Source organism: Pan troglodytes, chromosome 18 (genome assembly GCF_028858775.2).
Source record: "Pan troglodytes isolate AG18354 chromosome 18, NHGRI_mPanTro3-v2.0_pri, whole genome shotgun sequence".
NCBI lineage: Eukaryota > Metazoa > Chordata > Mammalia > Primates > Hominidae > Pan > Pan troglodytes.
This window is the reverse complement of record NC_072416.2, coordinates 81,009,488-81,029,025: the sequence shown is the minus strand read 5'-3', so window position 1 is coordinate 81,029,025 and position 19,538 is coordinate 81,009,488. Positions and strand designations below refer to the sequence as shown.

The window sequence follows — 19,538 nt, the reverse complement described above, 5'->3', positions numbered from 1 at the left end:
AACTGAATTATGGGGGAAGTTTTCTCTATGCTGTTCTCATTATAGTGAGTGAGTTCTCGGGAGAACTGATGGTTTTATAAGGGGCTCCTCCCCTTATCTCAGCACTTCTCCTTCCTGCCACCTTGTGAAGAAGGTGCCTTGCTTCCTCTTCATCTTCCTCCATGATTGTAAGTTTCCTGAGGCCATCGCTCAGCCATGCTGAATTGTGAGTCAATTAAACGTCTTTTCTTTATAAATTACCCCATCTCGGGTAGTTCTTTATAGAAGTATGAAAATAGGCTAATACACCTCCTAACATGCATATGATTGTCACATTATCTAGAAACACTCACTCTCTTTTGTCAACATGGACAGGAGTCCCTTCATGAAAATGTCTCCTAAGAAATACCCCTGCCTCTTCAGAAACATTGACATATTAAAACTTCAGAAAAGTATCAGAAAAGTGAAGAGCAAAAAGGGTGACATCAGCCTAATCCCTTAGATCAATGGTTTCCACAAAAGTGAAGTAAATAAGAATATTTGGTGCATTTTTCACAAAGCAAAATTTACTCAAAGAACTGACTTTTCTTCTGTAACTAGTCTTTACTTCTTTTATGTTTATTTTTGATGCCAAGTGACCTTTTAAAAGAAAAGCCTGGCAAAAGTAAATGGCGGTAGTGTTTTCCCCTCCTTTCATTTACTTACTTTTAAAAAATTCATACCAAGTCTTAGCAAACTTTTTTAAATACACTCTCATCAATCTAGGATTTAAAAAAATTACTGGTCCATGCAGTTCAAATGCCCTACAATCACTGCTTTAGTTGCTTCTTCATCTGTTTGTATTTTTAATGGCCAACATGATTTTTCTTCTTAAAGCCAATTTCAGATGACCATTATAAGAAAAGTGGATCTAGCTGAGGTCTATGAATGAAAGTAATGATAATAATAATAGTAACAGCAAAAATTATAAGGACAATAATAATAATAATAGCAGCTTCCATTTATTTGTGACTATGTTCTAAGCATGTTTCCCATCAGTTGATGCATTAGCTCTAGAAGCAGGGACTACCATTAATCTTCTTTCGGAGATGAGTTAATTCAAACTTGGAGGATGTGAATAACTCACTCATGGCCACAGAGCTAATAGATGACTGTGTGCACATTTGAATTCTAGTCGATATGAGTTTAAAACTGTGTGATCTTAACCACAGTATTGTAATCATTTGGAGGAAGCAACTGGAGTCCATGAGTAGGTGCGGTCCCTCCCTTAGTGTTTCTAAGATGGCACAGGGAGAGGAGCTTATGGTGTTTCTAAGAAGCTAATTCTATTCAGTGGGAATATTTCTCTACTAAGGAAAGCAGGACATAGTCGCAGGTGCACGACCTTGCTCTCCTGCTTAAACTGACTAACTTCATCCTATGTAGGCCTTGGTTACTCCAAGACAGCTGGCTCCTTTGTGGTCCATTTCTGTCTCTATTTATGTCTCTTTCTGATATAGGCAACATCATTTTGTTAGGATCTTTGCAGAGACTGTGATCCTGCATCAATACCCATGTGTTCTTCTACGTTTGCCAGACTCCTTTGCAGTTAGGTTGGCGACATGATTAGATCTTAGAATATGAGCAGAAATGATACATGCCACTTTGGAGCTGAGGTAGTTAAGCACCTGCAGTGACCTCCTGATAGTCTTTCTTATTCCCCTGTCTGCCAGCTCAGTGATAAAAGCTGGAAGCTACAAGATGGTAGGACCAAGTTGGAAGTAGCCTCGGCCATCAGGTTCTTGCATGGAGGGCAACCACTGGGAGGACAGTTACCCAGGAGAGCAGCCCGACTGCATCTGCATGATCTGAGTGAGAAATAAACTTTCACTGTGTTAAGTCACTGGAGTTGTTTGACACCATGGCCTAGCCTCGCCTGCTCTTGTTAATGCAGGTTCTTTCCTAAACATGTGATGCAAGTTGTATTGTAGGTAAATTCAGATGCTGTGATTTCTGTCTCTATCTATGTGTCTATGTTTGCATGTGGGTGGCCTAAGAGGAATGACCCATAAAGAATGAACAAGGGTAAGAAAAAAAAAGTACAGTTCTAATGGTGGCTATGTGGCCAATGAGGATCTCCTTTCTGGACACCAAAGACTGTACTCATCCCCTGCTAATAGAGGCTGGAGGTCAAGGGTATGGTTTCTCCTAATGAGCTCAATGACCACACATTTTTCCATTTGCTGGAAAAAATCTGTCTGAGCTGATGGTATCAAAGCAGACTATTCTGTTTTATAATTTTGCAGAACATAGGATAGTCAGATTTTATCACTTGGGATCTTCCCATCCCAGCTGGGTGGCTGGTCAGTTGCCCAAGACAGCTATTCTTCTAAGACTGGGGATCTTCTGTTCTGGGTGTCACGATGTAACCAGGGTTGCTGTCCAATTCTGGTGGTACTAAGATATCAGCTCCCAGATCACACAATTGTCGTGTTTGGGGAAAAGCAAGATCTACCATGCTGGGCAATTTGAGGGAGATATGGGTGCCAGGCCTCCAGAAAACACCTCCCACAAACTTTTCACAGATTCCTTTCAGAATTCAAAGACCTTAAATGGATGCCTCCTTTCTGAGTGGTTGCCTTCTAAGCTGACTTCTCCTTTCTTCTTGTGTTTTTCATTGACAAATGGGAAGAATCACATTTTCCCAGATAAACTTTCAAGACTGAGATGAAGCCAAGAAAGTTTTACCGAAGTTTCCCTGAGTTGGGAGCTTTGCATCACTCTCTGAAAGATGCAGTGAAGAGCCCACTGGCTACGTTAGAAGAAATAGCTGAATGCTACGTTTTGGTCCCAGCATATTGTTGAAAAATGATGTTTTTAAGACAAAAGCAAGTCCAGTTAGTGGAAAGGAGAGTAGAATAAAGAGTGATTCAGATGTGAAGGAAATAAAAGGCTTTAGAACAACTGAGAGAAAGATGTATCACAGATAACAGTGAATAAAATATTAGGGAAATAAAAGGAGTGGAGGTGACCATTAGTAACAGTTAAAGTAGAAAAAGATAAGTCATTGAAAATTGAGGAGGAAGATGAAAAAGGATAAAAGGAAATATTACTGTCTGAACAAAGATAGGAAGCCATCCACAGAATAAACATTCCCCATAACCTGCTAAAAGCTGAACAAAGAATTGGATGAACACAAGTCTAGGGTAGGGGTAGATATACTATGTCTGTCAGGCAAAGAGACAGCACTTTCAGACAACTTTAAAGAAAACTGAAGATTGTAGACATCAATTGATTGATTATGCTGTGTTTACACCCCCTGCAACACAAAAGTTCACAATGATTGGTAACCAAAGCTCTTAAATATTGCAAAGATAAAGGAAAAATATAAAGTGCAAATGTCATGAGTAGGGCACAAGATGATGCTACTAATCTAGTTTTCTTATTGTGTACAACAGTGACCTATATTTATATGAGACTAAAACATCCCTAACCATTTCCTGGATCTTTGGTATACAATGATTCAGGAAATGGAATCTATGCATTTAACATTTTCTGGTTCTGTTTGGTTCTTTTCATTTTTCATTCAGATTTAGCCTTGTGCCAGTAGAGTCTTCAATTTGATAGCACACTTCACTCATTGGTTTCTTGATTAATCACGTTTTTCAGAGACAGAAGGTTTTTGTTTTGCATTATAAGAAATACACAAAATAAACTGAGAATGAGAGAGAGGGGAGAGTGAGACTGGCTTAAAATATTGGTTGGTTAGGTATAAAAGTTTATTCAATTGAACCGCTACTTGCAAGTGGAATAAAGCAAAGCACTGCTACTACTTCTAGAAATCCAGAGTTTCCTAAACTATTTTCAATAGGCATTCTCAAGTCTATGACAATTTTCTTCCTCATTTAGGCACAATTAACCTTATCTGCAGGCTCTATACTCATAATATGTTCATTGCTTTGAGATGAACTTGAAAGTACCTAACCAGATCTGCTTTGTATTTTTTTTTCTACCTTAGTGATATACATGGACATACGGTTTCACCGAGAGGGGCTAATCAAATTTTGCTGACCCAACAACTCATATACAAGCATAAAAATTTAAGTGTCCTCAATTCTCATATCACTGACTTTTTCTGAATGTGTTATCATTGATAATCAACCTAGTCCCATTTAGCATTTACTAGCTTACCCAGAAGCAACAACCATAACCCACTTAATTACTTAGGGGATTAAAGCACACACGCACACCCACACCCACACACACACACACACACACACACAACTGTGATACTGCAATGTACAGTATGGCTTACTTTAAATTAAAAAGATCCCCCCAAAGTATGATTGTTTCCAGCTTCTCAGCAGCGAATTAAAAGCTATTTGGTATCGTGAAGATTACAGAAGCAATCACATTTATAGGTCTACTTTGCATACCAACTCTATTAATTTCCATACTCAGGGTCGCTTCGCATTTCCAAGTATGTTAACATAGATGCCATTTGGGATAATCACTTGGAAAAAAAATAAAAGGAAGATAGAGGAAGAGAGGAGAGGAGAGCCAGAAAAATGGTTCTCACAAATCAAGTTCTGTTTGAAATATATTGATTCTGATAAATACAAAAATGAAAAGACAAAGGAGGGTTCCTGATGGCCTGACCCAGGAGTCACACTCAGAGATCAAATTAGCAGGAAATCACATATTGGAATTCACTTATTGTGCCAGCCCTGCACCTTGTCATTACAGACTAATTATTGAAATGATTTCATTGGCGTCATTTCATCGGGAGGTGCACGGGCTTCACCTTGGACAGCTCCCTTGATGCTCAACAGTGCATCTTCATTATTGTGTTCCTTTCGACTATTAGAGTGTGTCCCAGCCTCACAGAATAATCCAGTCAAGTGTGCTTTTTTTTTTCTTGTCTTTCCTTTAAACTTGTCAGCCACATAGCATAGGACTAAAGGAACTTAGCTAGCGTGGAACGTAAACCTGAGACCATAAGAGCCAATGTGGAATCACCTTCCTTGAAAAGACCTTGGAGCATCTAATCAGCTTATTTTAATTTTCTTCTTCTTTTTTTTTTTTTTTTTGAGACACAGTCTCGCTCTGTCACCCAGGTTGGAGTGCAATGGTATGATCTCGGCTCACTGCAGCCTCCACCTCCTGGGTTAAAGCGATTCTTCTGCCGCAGCCTCCTGCGTAGCTGGGACTATAGGCATATGCCACCATGCCCAGCTAAGTTTTGTAACTTTAGGAGAGATGGGGTTTCACCAGGTTGCCCAGACTGGTTTTGAACTTCTGGCCTCAAGCCATCGATCCTCCTCGGCTTCCCAAAGTGGTGAGATTACAGGCATGAGCCATCACACCCGACCGCATCTGATCAGTTTAGATCAGTTGTTTCCATATTCTTCATTTCTAGTTGTTAAGCAAGGTACTCAAGAGCCTACAATTAAATGGCTATTTGTCTACCATCAATTTTAAATTCTATTGTACTAAAACTGTACTTGTTATGCATTTAGCAATGTACCCTAACACTTCTTAAAGATAAAGCAATATAATATTGACATTAAAAACAAAAAGAGATCATCACCGCAGATATGAAAGATGCATATTTTAAATAAATCAATTGGAATTCGGGATGATTTGAGTTTAATCCATAGAATAATCAGTAGAGGTTTTGAATCTTTCTAAAGACCATCTTATTAGCCTTAAGAATAAGAGTTTTTGATTTCTGTGTCTAAAAATTCCCGGAAGCCAATGTCATACTCTCACCATTATTTTGATCTAATGCTATGTATGAGAAACTACAGGTAGAACAGCAATCTGTGAGAAGGCAATGATTTTGCTTTTGGGGATCTGCCCAGGGGAAATGAATTTCATTTCCTTTGCACAGTGTAAAACTCTCGTTGGAGGCTGACAGCCCCCTTTTCTGAGAGCAGTATGGAAATACCCACTGAAGATAAAATACTAAAAAGAGATGCATATCACTCTATTAACCTCTAAGTTGGCCAGGCCCTCATTCAAGAATTTCCACTTTGGGTCAAGCAGTGACATAAGAAAAATAATCAGAAAACACTTAGTTTAGGAAATACCACATCCTGAGACACAGTCATAAACATTAGTAAATTCAAATATGAGAAGAGTCTAAAAGCATCTTTGAGTGACATTGCTTACAGTTTAGAATTGACTGGTCCTCAATGAATTCAGCTGGCTGATTGATATGGAACACTTTCTGCTGAAATCCAGGAGTGCAGTCCAAATCTTCTGCAGATGTTAGCAGCAGCACCTAAGAAAACCAAAGCCATCAATATTTTAATAGCGGCTTATGTGTTTGCCCCGCTAACTTTCGCCAAATCTGCAACTTTTAGAAACAAGCTGAGGTTTTGATTTCATTTCCCAAATGAAGAGGTAAGTTGATACTTCTCCAGTGGCTGCCAACAATTCTTTTTGGCACTGAGATTTGGAGAATACGCAAATGGAACAGCTGCTGCAGTTTCCATTAAATTGCAGTTAAAGAAATAACTTCATCAGATTTTTACACCTGCTAAGATTCTCACCATGGTTTCCATGTGGGAAATTTTATTACAGAAACTGTCAATTTTCCATGATGCCTAAGCTAAAACCAACTTCATTTTTATACAAGCAAAGAAGCATTGTCATCTATGAAGACGAGGAAAGAGAAAATGAAACTATTCTGTTGGAATTTACTTCTAAAAGGAATTCAGGGCCTGTTAAGCCTTCACTGTGGCCCAATATGGTGACCATGAACCACCGGTGGCTACTGAGTACTTTAACAGTCATAGGTCTGAAATTGACATGTTGTAAGTATAAAATACACATTGGATTTCAATGTCTAAATAAGGAAAAGAATGTAAAATAGTCAATAATTTCATATTAATTACATGTTGAAATGACAATATTTTACATATGAAGTTAAATATATGTTATTAAAATTAATTTCACCAGTTTCTTATTCCTTTTGTAAACTTGGCTACTATAAAACTTAAAATTTACAATTGCTTTCAAAGGCACAGTTCTGTCTTTGCAGATGCTTAAGACACTTCATCCAATGGTCAAAAATTTAGGTTACATGAATTGGAACATAATGTATGAGATGTATATGATTCTCTCCTGGGCAAGGTGTAACTTAGTGAAATAAGAAATGGTCTGAAGGTTTAGTACGCAAAGGCTATAAGGCCATAAAAACAGGGATTACCTCCCCCCAACAACCAAACACTGGTTCTACTGAGCACTTACCACACTTACTGGGACAGAGAAGAGGCTCCATAACACTTAACAAATGAAAGCTACCACTTTTGAGCCCTTATTATTTGGCCATTAATGTGCTAAACTCACCGTATGCATCATCTCCACAGCAGGCCTATGAAATGTGTATTGTTATAAGGTATATTTTATAGAAGACGAACTCGAAATTCTAGAAAGGTTAACAAGCTTGCCCAAGAACATACAGTTGGAATGGGTGAAGCCAGCATCTGAATCTAGGTTCAAGTGTCCTCAAAGGAACTCTGTCAGAGTCCTACCCATTCCCCTCAGACCTTCTGTGTCGACGTGCAGGACTTTGCATTTTTTCTTCTTTGTAAGAGATATGTCTCTAAAACTTGTGGAAGGGTATTTTATCTGAGCATAGTGTCAGAAGAGAGTGTTTGGAAATTAACATCCTGGGAGTGGCCCTTAACCAATAACTGATGGGGAATGGTATGTAAAGATCCCAATTCCCTCACCCCTCTGGTGAGATCACTTGGAGATACGCATTTTGTCTCCCAGTTTCCACCTGGGATTGAGTGCCAAAGTCCACCAGGGAATCTAGCTTGATAACTCACATTCATTACCTTCCTTCTCTTCCCTGACTTATTTCCTCATTCCCTATTGGTATTTTTTCTATTTTTTTTTAACTTTTAAAGTTTCTTTTTTTCTTTTTTTTTTTTTTTTGAGATCGAGTCTTGCCATGTTGCCCAGGCTGGAGTGCAACTGTGGCTCACTGCAGACCCAACCTCCTGGGCTCAAGCGATCCTCCCACCTCAGCCTCCCAAGTAGCTGAGAATACAGGCACTCGTCACCATGCCCAGCTAATTTTTCTATTTTTTGTACTGAGGAGGTTTCACTATGTTGCTCAGGCTGCTCTCAAACTCCTGAGCTTAAGTGATCCACCCACCTCGACTTCCCAAAGTGCCAAGACTACAGGCGTGAGCACCCAGCTAGTATTTTTCTTTTCTTTTCTTGTTTTTTTTTTTTTTTTTTTTTTGGAGATGGAGTCTCGCTCTGTCTTCCAGGCTGGAGTGCAGTGGCGCGATCTCGGCTCAAGGCAACTCCGCCCCCGGGTTCACGCCATTCTCCTGCCTCAGCCTCCCGAGTAACTGGGACTACAGGCGCCCGCCACCATACACGGCTAATTTTTTGTATTTTTAGTAGAGACGGGGTTTCACAGTGTTCGCCAGGATGGTCTCGATCTGCTGACCTCGTGATCCACCCGCCTCAGCCTCCCAAAGTGCTGGGATTACAGGCGTGAGCCACCGTGCCCGGCCCCAGCTAGTATTTTTCTTAAATCAATTTCTGCCATCACTCAAATTACTTGCACTCAAATCCTCGACTCTGTGTGTTTCTTAGAAAACAAAACTTCAATATCAGACCTCAAAATCCTAACCACTGCACACAGACAGTTGAAGAAAATTCATTATCATCCCCACCAGAGAACTCAAAGCAGTGTCAAAAGGTTGGAAGCTGTGGAACCAGGGCTTCTCTCTAAATAGCAGCCCTCTGAAATGCACTGAACCCCAAAGAAGGGAGCAAGAATCAATCTCAGGAGGTTCACCGTGTGGCTGGCCTGAACAACATCAGAGAAATTGAAATGGGGGAGTCATCACCCTGACCAACATCATCTCCCTCAAATCAAAGTGAAAAGAACGCTGTGGTCTGGCATCTGTACGGTTCCGCTTGTGAATCATGGATTCCCTTGTCTTGAGAGCAGGCTCTGGTTAGATCGCTCTGGAAGCAATCAAAATGCTGGCATCCCAAGTGGCACATAAACAGGATGCAGATCCAGGAGTCAGAAAAATCTGCTGGCAATTTTGTAAACAGAAAATCTATAACTGGCCAACATTAATTCAGTTAAATAGCAAATGGTCAAGGGTCTCCTCCAAACACCCAGTGCCTACAATTATGCGTTAACCTTCCAATTGGCTAATTCTGCTCTCAGCTCCCAGACCAGGAAACTGGATATCCTGTAGGAAGTAAAGAAGGTGAAATTTCTCCCAGAATCCTCAGGATAAAAAGTCAGGACTGAGAGAAAGCACAGTTAGTGATGAGAAACAGCACTCTGCAGGTGAGCTGTGTTCTCCATCTTTGTCTATCTGTGGCTCAGTCTCTGAGATTACTTTGCAGGGCCCATTCAGGATTCCTCTAGAGTTACAAAATAAAAAAAATAAATAAACCTTTTCCAGCTGCTGACTCTTAGGGAAGAGGGGAGCAGTAGGAGAACCCCCAAAGGCACAGTTTTATCTTTACAAATTCTTGGGACACTTCACCTACCAGTCAAAATTAAAGTTAAATGATTTGTAACATAAAGGTACACAGTACCCGCCTGGGCCAGGGGTGACTTAGTGAGGTAAGAATTAGTCAAATCATTCATTCATTCACTCACTCACTCCTCATTCACAAATACCTATTAGACTCCTGGGATTCAGTGAGGACTTTGCTACACATTGTCCAAAGCAATGAGAAAAGTGCCACACAGGATAAGGAGTCAATAATTGTTAAATATAATTATGGTCTCAAAAAGAAAAGAGGCATTAACAAATCATAATTTAAGTGATTCACCAAGATTAAAATTTAACTTGAAAGGAAAATATAGATCTCTCTGGGAGCATGTAAAAGTTGGGGTATAGGGAAGTCTAACTTCATCTAGAGCATCAAGGAAAGCAAAACCACAAAAGAGACATTTCTGCTGGGATCTCAAAGATGATTAAGAATTATCTGCATAAAGCGAGAAGAATGCAGACTCATCTTTGAAACCAACACACTCTTCACTTACACGTGAATTATTTTGTGGCTCTTTGAGTTTCATGTAACACATCACTGAAATTACAAAACTGCATTTAAAAATGATTCCAGGCTAATTTAGGACTTCCCCAAAAGCTAAATATCTTACTAGTCAATAATAGTAGAATGTTCTAGTTACTGCTATTGTCTTCTGATTTCTTTTTACTTTTTTTTTTTTTTTTTTGAGACAGAGCCTTGCTCTGTCACCCAGGTTGGAGTGCAGTGGCACGATCTTGGCTCACTGCAAGCCCCGCCTCCTGGGTTCATGCCATTCTCCTGCCTCAGCCTCCCAAGTAGCTGTGACTGCAGGCGCCCGCCACCATGCCTAGCTAATTTTCTGTATCTTTTTTAGTAGATACAAAGTTTCACCATGTTGGCCAGGGTGGTCTCGATATCCTGACCTCTTGATCCGCCTGCCTCGGCCTCCCAAAGTTCTAGGATTACAGGCATAAGCCATCAAGCCCAGCCTTGCCCTTTAGTTTCTTAAGAGAATTCAAAACAGTATCTATGCTTGAACTTGCCACCGATATCCACTCTTCAATTTCATTCACAGTAACTTTGGTAAGGGGATGGAAAGCAGTAAAGCAGCACCCCTCATTGCTGTAAGAATTTGTACTTGGACATTACTCCAAAACCAGGTAAGCCCTTTCTCCAATATTATGAGATGTCACATGCATAAAGATACTACCTGGACATAGTTTTCCCCAAATACTCTGTAAATTTTCTAGATTATATGCCCTGAGCATCATTCCAAATTTATCTTTAATGCCATGGCAATCATAGTCTTACTCTACGACATGTTTGTCCATTTATGCATCAGTGAGTACCTAAGAAATGAGAGGTAACCAAGACACCTTTGAAAGCACAGCAATAATCATATTCTATGATTAACAAAAGATTTCTATTATCTAAAAATTACCATCAGCCTGCTACAAAGATTCACGTCTCAGACGGACTATAAGCACAGGTTTAAGCCACGTTGGTTCATTGTGAATCTCGTTTACCAGCAGGCTATCCTTGGGCAAGTGACCTTCTGTGTCTCAGTTTTCTAAGCTGAAAAGCAGGAGTAATGGTATCTTACCCGTTATGAGGATTAAGTGAGTTAATTATTGTAAAGAGCCTTAAGTAGTTCCTGGTACATAGTACTTGCTCAATAAATGCCTGCTATTATTATTTCTATGTATTATATTTAAATCCATGTTCATGATTCACTGATATTCTCCAGGGTAGACATTGACAAAATATTACCAACATATTATTACTTTTGTTGTTAATAAAAAGCTGTTCAGTGAATAGACTGTTTAGACTACACACAGGGACATAGCAGGGAATCAGACAGTAGAAGATCATGGGGTATTTGCATCTCAGGATCAGCTGCACCATCAGAACATCAGGGCCTGATATGATTGAGTTGTGTTAACCTCTGTAGGACACCAAGCATCCTTTAAAATAGCAGCTCAGAGATCTCTCTTCCATGCAAGAGCCACTACCCTAAATGTATGCACAGGAAGCAAATTCTTAAATCACACTCTTTATACCAGGTTTTCTTTTTAGCTTCCATTTATTTGCTGTAGTACAGAACTTTCTTTCTTTCTTAAAAAGAAAGGGTTTTTGTTTATCCTGACAGGTACTGATTCAAGAATATAGCCAACTTTGGAGTTTGCTTCCAGAGAAAGGATTTTTTCTTTTTCTCTCCCATACTGTAGGTTGCCAACTGGCAGCATAAGGGATGGATGTGGCCAGCAGATGTGGTTAGTTTAGCCAGAGAAGTCTGTCATCAAGTTAAATTGTCATGTTACGTAGAGTGCCCCTCTCCAAGCTTTCCTTCTCGCACCACTCACTGGTTCTTGTTTCTGCTCACTCAATTCAGTTAAACACTGGCTTCGACATCTAGGCATTCGAGTTGGCAACTTTTGCTTTAGATTTTGCAAATACCTTTTCAAGCTATAAGAACTGTCATTGAGATTAGTCTCTGGCTACTTGTCACAATAGGACATGGTGCTGCTGCTCCATTACAATTTTAGACATGTGACTAAGCACTGGCCAACAGAATAAGGGTGGAAGGATTCTCATGTCTTCTAGACATGGCCCCTGAATGTCCTGCATGATATCTTCTCTTCTCCTATCCATGGAAATAAGAAGTAAGGACTCCCAAGGTGGCAGAGTCATCCAATAGAAAGAGCCCAGAATCACTCATTGCACAGAAGACAGTTACTCGGGAGAACCGCCCCACAAGACACATCCACGGAACGCTGTGCAAAGTCACTGAGATTTGGTGGTGTTTGTTGCAGCAGCTGACTGTACACTAAACATCCATGGAACAAGGGCAGAAAAGTCTTTGATACCACTGACATCACAGATATATCCCAGAGGCCAGTGAAAAATATCAGGACTGAAGAAAAACATGACACAACTGTCTCCAAAGCAGCCACAAATAAAGAGAGAAACTTCCTGCCACAAATAATTAATCTCACCAGGTTGAGAACACCCTCAGGTTCCATCCCCTCTTAAACCAGCTCCAAGAAAGTATTTTCCAAACCAACACCCCAGTGTCTCTGGGATCCTTTATGCTTTCCTCTCTCCAAATCTTTTTGCTTTCTTGTCATTAGTGTTGGTTGATAGTTACTTTATCCCCGCCATAAAACACCTCTGGTTTACTCTTATTAAAGTCAGTGTATTGAGATCATTTTGGAGGGTCTTAGATTTGTGAGGAAGGAAGGATACTGCCTCTGACTTGCAGGATGTAAAAATATCACAGCAGTGTATTTTGATTAATTCTTTATCCTCCCAGGGAGCACAAACCCGAGTCCTGGAAGGGTTTACAAAGGCACACTGCCTACAGGGAAAGCATGGAGCAATGTAGCATTCCAGGACATGTGCATGCACACACACACACACACGTACACACATGTGCATGTACTCATGTCCATGCCCCTGCTGAGTCTGACCTCCTTAAAATGTTCCTGGTATTTTACAGCCCCAGGAACACAGAAAACCTGACACCTTGTAGATCATTAAGGTCACAGACACTTACAAATGGTTTTACAGTTCTTGGGGAGGTAAAAGGGGAGACTGCTTTTAGTTTGGTCGGTCCCATTGTTGCTTTCTTTTTCCTTTTTTTTTTTTTTGAGACGAAGTCTCACTCTGTCACCCAGGATGGAGTACAGAGGTGGACTCTTGGCTCACTGCACCCTCCGCCTCCAGGGTTCAAGCAATTTTCCTGCCTCAGTCTCCTGAGTAGCTGGGATTACAGGCATCCGCCACTATGCCCAGGTAATTTTTTGTATTTTTAGTAGAGACGGGGTTTCACCATGTTGGCCAGGCTGGTCTCGAACTCCTGACCTTGTGATTCGCCCGCCTCAGCCTCCCAAAGGGCTAGGATTACAGGCATGAGCCACCGCACCTGGCCCTATTGTTGCTTTCACACAAAATTTGAAGCAACATCCTAGACTTTATTTCTAAAAGATGCTACCCAACATATTCTCCTCAAACTGTAAATAGGGAAGCTGCATGTACAGGCATCCCTCGGAGATACTGCAGGTTCGGTTCCAGACTATAGCAATAAAACAAATATTACAATAAAGTGAGTCACATGAACTTTTTGGCTTCCCAGTGCATATAAAAGTTACGTTTATACTATAATGTAGCCTATTAAGTATGCAATAGCATTATTTCTAAAAACAATGTACATACCTTAATTTAAAAATACGTTTTTACTAAAAAATGCTAATGATCTCTGAGCCTTCAACAAGTGGTTGTCTTTTTGCTGGTGAGGGTCTTGCCTCCATTTTGATGGCTGCTGAGTGATGAGGGTGGTGGTTGCGAAGGTTGGGGAGGCTGTGGCAATTTCTTAAAATAAGAAAACAACGAGGTTTGCCAATCTATCGACTCTTCCTTTCGTGAATGATTTCTCTATAGCATGTAATGCTATTTGGTAGCATCTAACCCACACGAGAACTTTTTTTCAAAATAGAAAGCAGTCCTCTCAAACCCTGCTGCTGCTTTATCAACTAAGTTTAGGTACGATTCTAAATCCTTTATTGTCTTTTCAACAATGTTCACAGCATCTTCACCAGAATTAGATTCCATCTCAAGAAACCACTTTCTTAGCTCATCCATAAGAAGCAGCTCCTCATCCATTCACATTTTTATCATGAGCTTGCAGCAATTCACACACATATTCAAGCTCTACTTCTAATTCTAGTTCTCTTGCTATTTCGACCACATCTGCACTTCCTTCCTCTACTGAAGTCTTGAACCTCTCAAAATCATCCATGAGGATTGAAATCAACATCTTCTAAACTCCTGTTATTTTTGACATTTTAACCACCCCCCATGAATCACAAATGTTCTTAGTGGGCAGCTAGAATGGTGAATCCTTTTCAGCAGGTCTTTGACTCATTTTGTCCTGATCCATCAGAGGAATCACAATCTTTAGAAGCTGTAGCCTTATAAAATGTATTTCTTTAATAGTAAGACTTGAAACTCAATATTTCTTCTTGATTCACAGGCTGAAAAATGGAAATTATATTAGCAGGTGTGAAAACAACACTAATCTCCTTATATACCTCCATTAAAACTTTTGGATGTCCAGGTACATTGTCAATGAACAGTAAGATTTGAAGGGAATATAGTTTTCTGAGCAGCAGTTCTCAATAGTGGGCTTAAAATATTGAATAAATCATGTTGTAAACAGATGTACTGTCATCCAGGCTTTGTTGTTCCTTTTGTCGAGCACAGGCAGAGTAGATTCAGCATAATTCTTAAGGGCCCTAAGATGTTTGCAATGGTGAATAAGCATTGGCTTCAACTTAAAGTCATCAGTTGCATTAGTCCCAGACAAAAGAGTTTGCTTGTCCTTTACTTCTTCTCTCTAGCTATGAAAGTCCTAGATGGGATCTTCATCCAGTATAAGAATGTTTTAACCACGTAGAAAATGTATTATTTAATGTATCCACCTTCATCAATGATCTTAGCTAGATCTTCTGGATGACTTGCTGCAGCTTCTATATCAGCACTTCCTGCTTCACCTCACACTTTATTTTATTTATTTGTTTTTTTTGAGACGGAGTCTCACTCTGTCACCAGGCTGGAGTGCAGTGGTGTGATCTCAGCTCACTGAAACCTCCTACTCCCTGGTTCAAGCGATTCTCCTGCCTTGGCCTCCCGAGTAGCTGGTATTACAGGTACGTGCCGCCACACCCAGCTAATTTTTGTATTTTTAGTAGAGACAGGGCTTCACCATGTTGGCCAGGATGGTGTTGCTCTCCTGACCTCGTGATCCACCTGCTTTGGTCTCCGAAAGTGCTGGAATCACAGGTGTGAGCCACTGTGCCCGGCTTTCACCTGACACTTTTATGTTATAGGGATGGTTTCTTTACTTAAATGTCACACACTAACCTCTACTAGCTTCCAACTTTTCTCCTGCAGCTTCTTCACCTCTCAGCCTTCAGAAAATTGAAAAGAGTTAAAGCCTTGCTCAGGATTAGGCTTTGGTTTGAGGGAACGTTGCAGCTGGTTTGATCATCTATTCAGACCACTAAAACTTTCTCCATGTCAGCAATAAGGCTGTCTTACTTTCTTATCATTCATATGTTCAGTGGAGTAGCACATTTAGTTTCCTTCAGGAACTTTTCCTTTGCATTCACAACTTTACTCTTCGGCACAAGAAACCTAGCTTTCAGCCTACCTCAGCTTTTGACATGCCTTCCTCACTTAGCTTAATCATTTCTAGGTTTGATTTAAAGAGAGAGACATGCAACTCCTCCTTTCTCTTGAACACTTAGAGGCAAAGAAAGTACTTTATTGTAGGCTTATTCATTGGCCTAACTTCAATATTGCTGTGTTTCAGGAAATAGGATGTTTGGAGGAGAAGGAGACAGATGAGTAAAGGGCCAGTTGGTGCAACAGTCAGAACACGCACTTATCAATTAACTTTGGCATCTTATATGGGCACAGTTTGTGGTGCCTCCCCCCACCAAAAAAAAAAAATCACAATCGTAACATCAAAGGTCACTGATCAGACATCACCAAAATAGACAAAGTAATAATTTAAAAAAAGGAAAGAAACCAGGAGAATTATCAAAACATGAGACAGAGACACAAAGTGATCACATACTGTTGGAAAAACAGCACCCATAAACTTGCTCAGTGCAGAGTTGTCAAGGTGAAAGTTGATCCTACAAATTGGGTTATTCTTGTCATACCCAACTAAAGTAAAGTCAAGAAGCCAGGCAAAAACACACTAGGGACACAAAGCATTGCTCCAACAATGTAATTCTCTGCAAGCCTGGCTGCTGTAACCTGAACCCAGTTTTATCTATAGCTTCAAGATAATTTGCTGCAACTCCAGGACTAATTTTCTCACTGATGCCACTCACCAGCTGAAGCTTGCCAGCTTCCCAGAACCTTACTAGTGTCAATGAACTTTCTCAAAGAGCAATACATAACATTTTTCATTGTTACAAAACCTCCAACTTTCTCTTTGTTCTTTGAACATACCAAAGACTATCTAATCTGCATAAATGCCCCAAATTGCAAGTCTTTCTTCCCAAATGAAAAGCTAAATTTAGAGATTCATCTCTACATTTTTATTTTGACTTCAACACCACAAATCTTCAATTTGTAAAACATATAGTATCTGTGAAGTACAAAAAAAAAAAAGTGAAGCACAAGAAAACAATAAAACAAGGAAAAGCATGGGGCAAAAAGCCAAAACTAACCTAAGTCCAAATTCTGGCTGTGTGGTGATTTCTCTGGCTTTTGGTAAATTAATTCAGAGTGACTGGCCTTCACATGCTCTTTGCTAGAGAAATGGTCACTGGGAAGCTTTAATGAGATAACGCAAACAGAATAGACAGTAGTCCCCTAAAGATGTCCTCACCCTACTCCCCAGGACCTGTGAATATGTTAGATTACATGGCAAAGGGTAATTAAGGTTGGGAATCAGCTAACATTAAAACAGCATGCTTATCCTGGATTACGTAATCACATAAACCCAACGTGATCACAAGTATCTTTGAAAATGGAAGAAAGGATAAGAGAAAGAGATGTGATGATGAAGGTGACGGCAGAGTGATATGTTATGAGATGAACTCAGCCCCACATTGCTGACTTTGAAGATGGAGGAAGGGGCCAGGAGCCAAGGAATGTGGGTGGCCCCTAGAAACTGGAGATGGCATAAAGGGAATTCTCCCCATGAGACTCCAGAAAAGAATGCATCGCTGCCAACACCTTGATTTTAGTCCAGTGAAGCCCATTTTGAACTTCTGACATTCAAAACTGTACAATACTATGTTCGTTTTAAATTGCTAAATTTGTGGTCATTTGTTACAGCAGCCATTGGGAACTAATGCAGTCTACTATAGCCTGGCCCCACAATAGACACTCAGAAAATATGGGTTCCCTTTACTTGGTATTTTAACATGTTAATATAATTTGGGAAAACCAATGAAGAGGGCAAAATAGAGGAGTTAGAAAGGAATAGGAGAGGGAATTTGAAGGCGAGGTGGGGAAGGAAGGGAGAATAAGGGAAGGTCATGACTTTGGAATGCTTTGACAAGGCTGTCAGAGTCAGGATGTGGCAATGAGTGTCCTAAGTGCTCCTCTCCTTGGCATAAATAAGCATTGTCTCTCATTTTTTATTTTATTTTGTTTTATTTTATTTTTTGCTATTGTTTTAGTAATTGCCTCTTTCAAGTTATGGGACATTTTGATCTGCCATTATGACAGCATCATCAGGTTCATTTTAAAATTGATTTTCTTAGTGGAAATTTAACATTTCTATTATCTGCCAGGCTCTGGCCTAGATACTAGAGATAGAAAAATGAATAAAACCCTTAAAAAACTTATTATCTAGAAGGAAAGACAGACACATGGACATATAATAAACTACAACCTATGTGACTATACATTGAGAATCAGTTAAAAAGTAGCTCAGAGTAAAGATTCGCAGGCTAGAGTAACTGGGTCCAAATCTCAATTTTTCCAGTTAGTTTCTATGTGACCCTGAGCAAGTTACTTAAATTCTCTTTGCCTTAGTTTCCTCATTTGCAAAACACAACTAATAATTGTGTCTACTCCCATTGGTTGTAGGAGTCAATGAGTCAACACAAATCAAATGTTCGAGGACAGAAACTGGCTCACAGTAGGTGTTATGTGCTAGTTATTATTTATATTGATAGCTGATATATATTTCTTATATAATAAGTATACATTAATATTATAGTTATATTAATATAGAGGGTATGTATAAAGTATTGTGGAAATAAAGAAGAAGGAACAACATGCTCTTTGGATGAAAATAAGGACTGGGACCATGTCACAGACAAGGACATATTAGAAAGATGATTGAAACTTTTCACATGACAACCTCTAAGAACAAAGGCTCCACGCAGAAGTTTGGTCAATGCAAACACCATAGCATGCCAGTTCAAGAAACAGGGAGCCATTTGGCAGAAATAAACTCTGGGTTGTTTTCCAGATTATTTGAAGGTGTTTTGTCTCAAAATAGGACTCATGCATGCCCTCCTTCAGTGTGGATAAAACAGAGCCAAGAACAATTCACTCAGTGAAATCACAATTTTTGTCTAAATGGAATTAACTCTTTACTATTAAGATTCCAGGATTAAGCCACTGGGCTCACTTGGAAAACTTAAAAGGAAAAATACAGTTTTGTAAGAATTTAACTTACTGCACTGGGAATGCCTGGCTTGCTGGCTGGCCCTTAGGAGAAACCAGAGGATGTGCCTGCTCAGGGTTGGTGGTATTTGCATCTATTTATGAATTTTTTGTAATTAAATTAGTGATGTCGAATGCCAAATAATACCTGTTTCCCTTAAGTCAAACAAAGGAGCCCCTATATGAGGTACTCTTGGGTGGGCCTTAGTAGCCTCAGGGAGTTCAACTGAGAAAAGAATGAATGCCTACCATGTGGCAGGCACTGGGAACCTTGTCTGGTCTACACCAAGAAACCTTGAATCCACAGAGACAAAAGATGGGAAACAGTAAATGAATAGGTCTGTAATCTGAGGGGTCAGCCCAATAGAGGATGATGCTGGTGGCTGCAGCCAATACCTCAGCCAACCTCTGATCTCAGTTGCTGCTGCGATGAGTTTCTAAAGAAGTCAGGCTTGCCCCTTAGAGTGCCCTCAGTCTCTTTGCATGCTGCTTTGGCTCTTTCTCCTACACTGCAGGAGCTTGGCTAATGTGAGGAAAAGCAGAGATGGGAAAGGAGGGGGAGTTAATGCTCCTGTGGACAGCCCTCAGTGCATTGGAAATGACAGCTGGCTGAATGCTCCCACCTGCCTTCTTGCAGACAGACACGTCTGAGAGTCATTCCCTGTGCATCTCGAGGTCCCTGTGCACTGACCTCTGGCTGTCTACAGCAGTGAGCTCAAGGATTCCTTAATACATTGGTTCTCTCTCCTTTCCTGCCTTCTCATCCTTCCTTACTCCTGCTTCCTGGATCACCTCCCAGAGAAAACTACCTGTACCTGGTTCTCCTCTCAGGCTCTGATTTCAGG

The 19,538-nt window shown here is 40.2% G+C and overlaps 1 protein-coding gene across 2 annotated transcripts in view; it reads right to left on the bottom strand.

Annotated features, from left to right (window-relative positions):
• CDH13 (cadherin 13) overlaps positions 1-19,538 on the bottom strand; it is a 1,164,519-nt gene that overhangs the window by 926,480 nt on the left and 218,501 nt on the right. For both annotated transcript variants that reach the window (XM_016930253.3, XM_016930251.3), the window contains one exon: positions 6,133-6,244. In XM_016930253.3, coding sequence (XP_016785742.2) covers positions 6,133-6,244 — 112 coding nt within the window. The remainder of the gene's footprint in view (positions 1-6,132; positions 6,245-19,538) is intronic.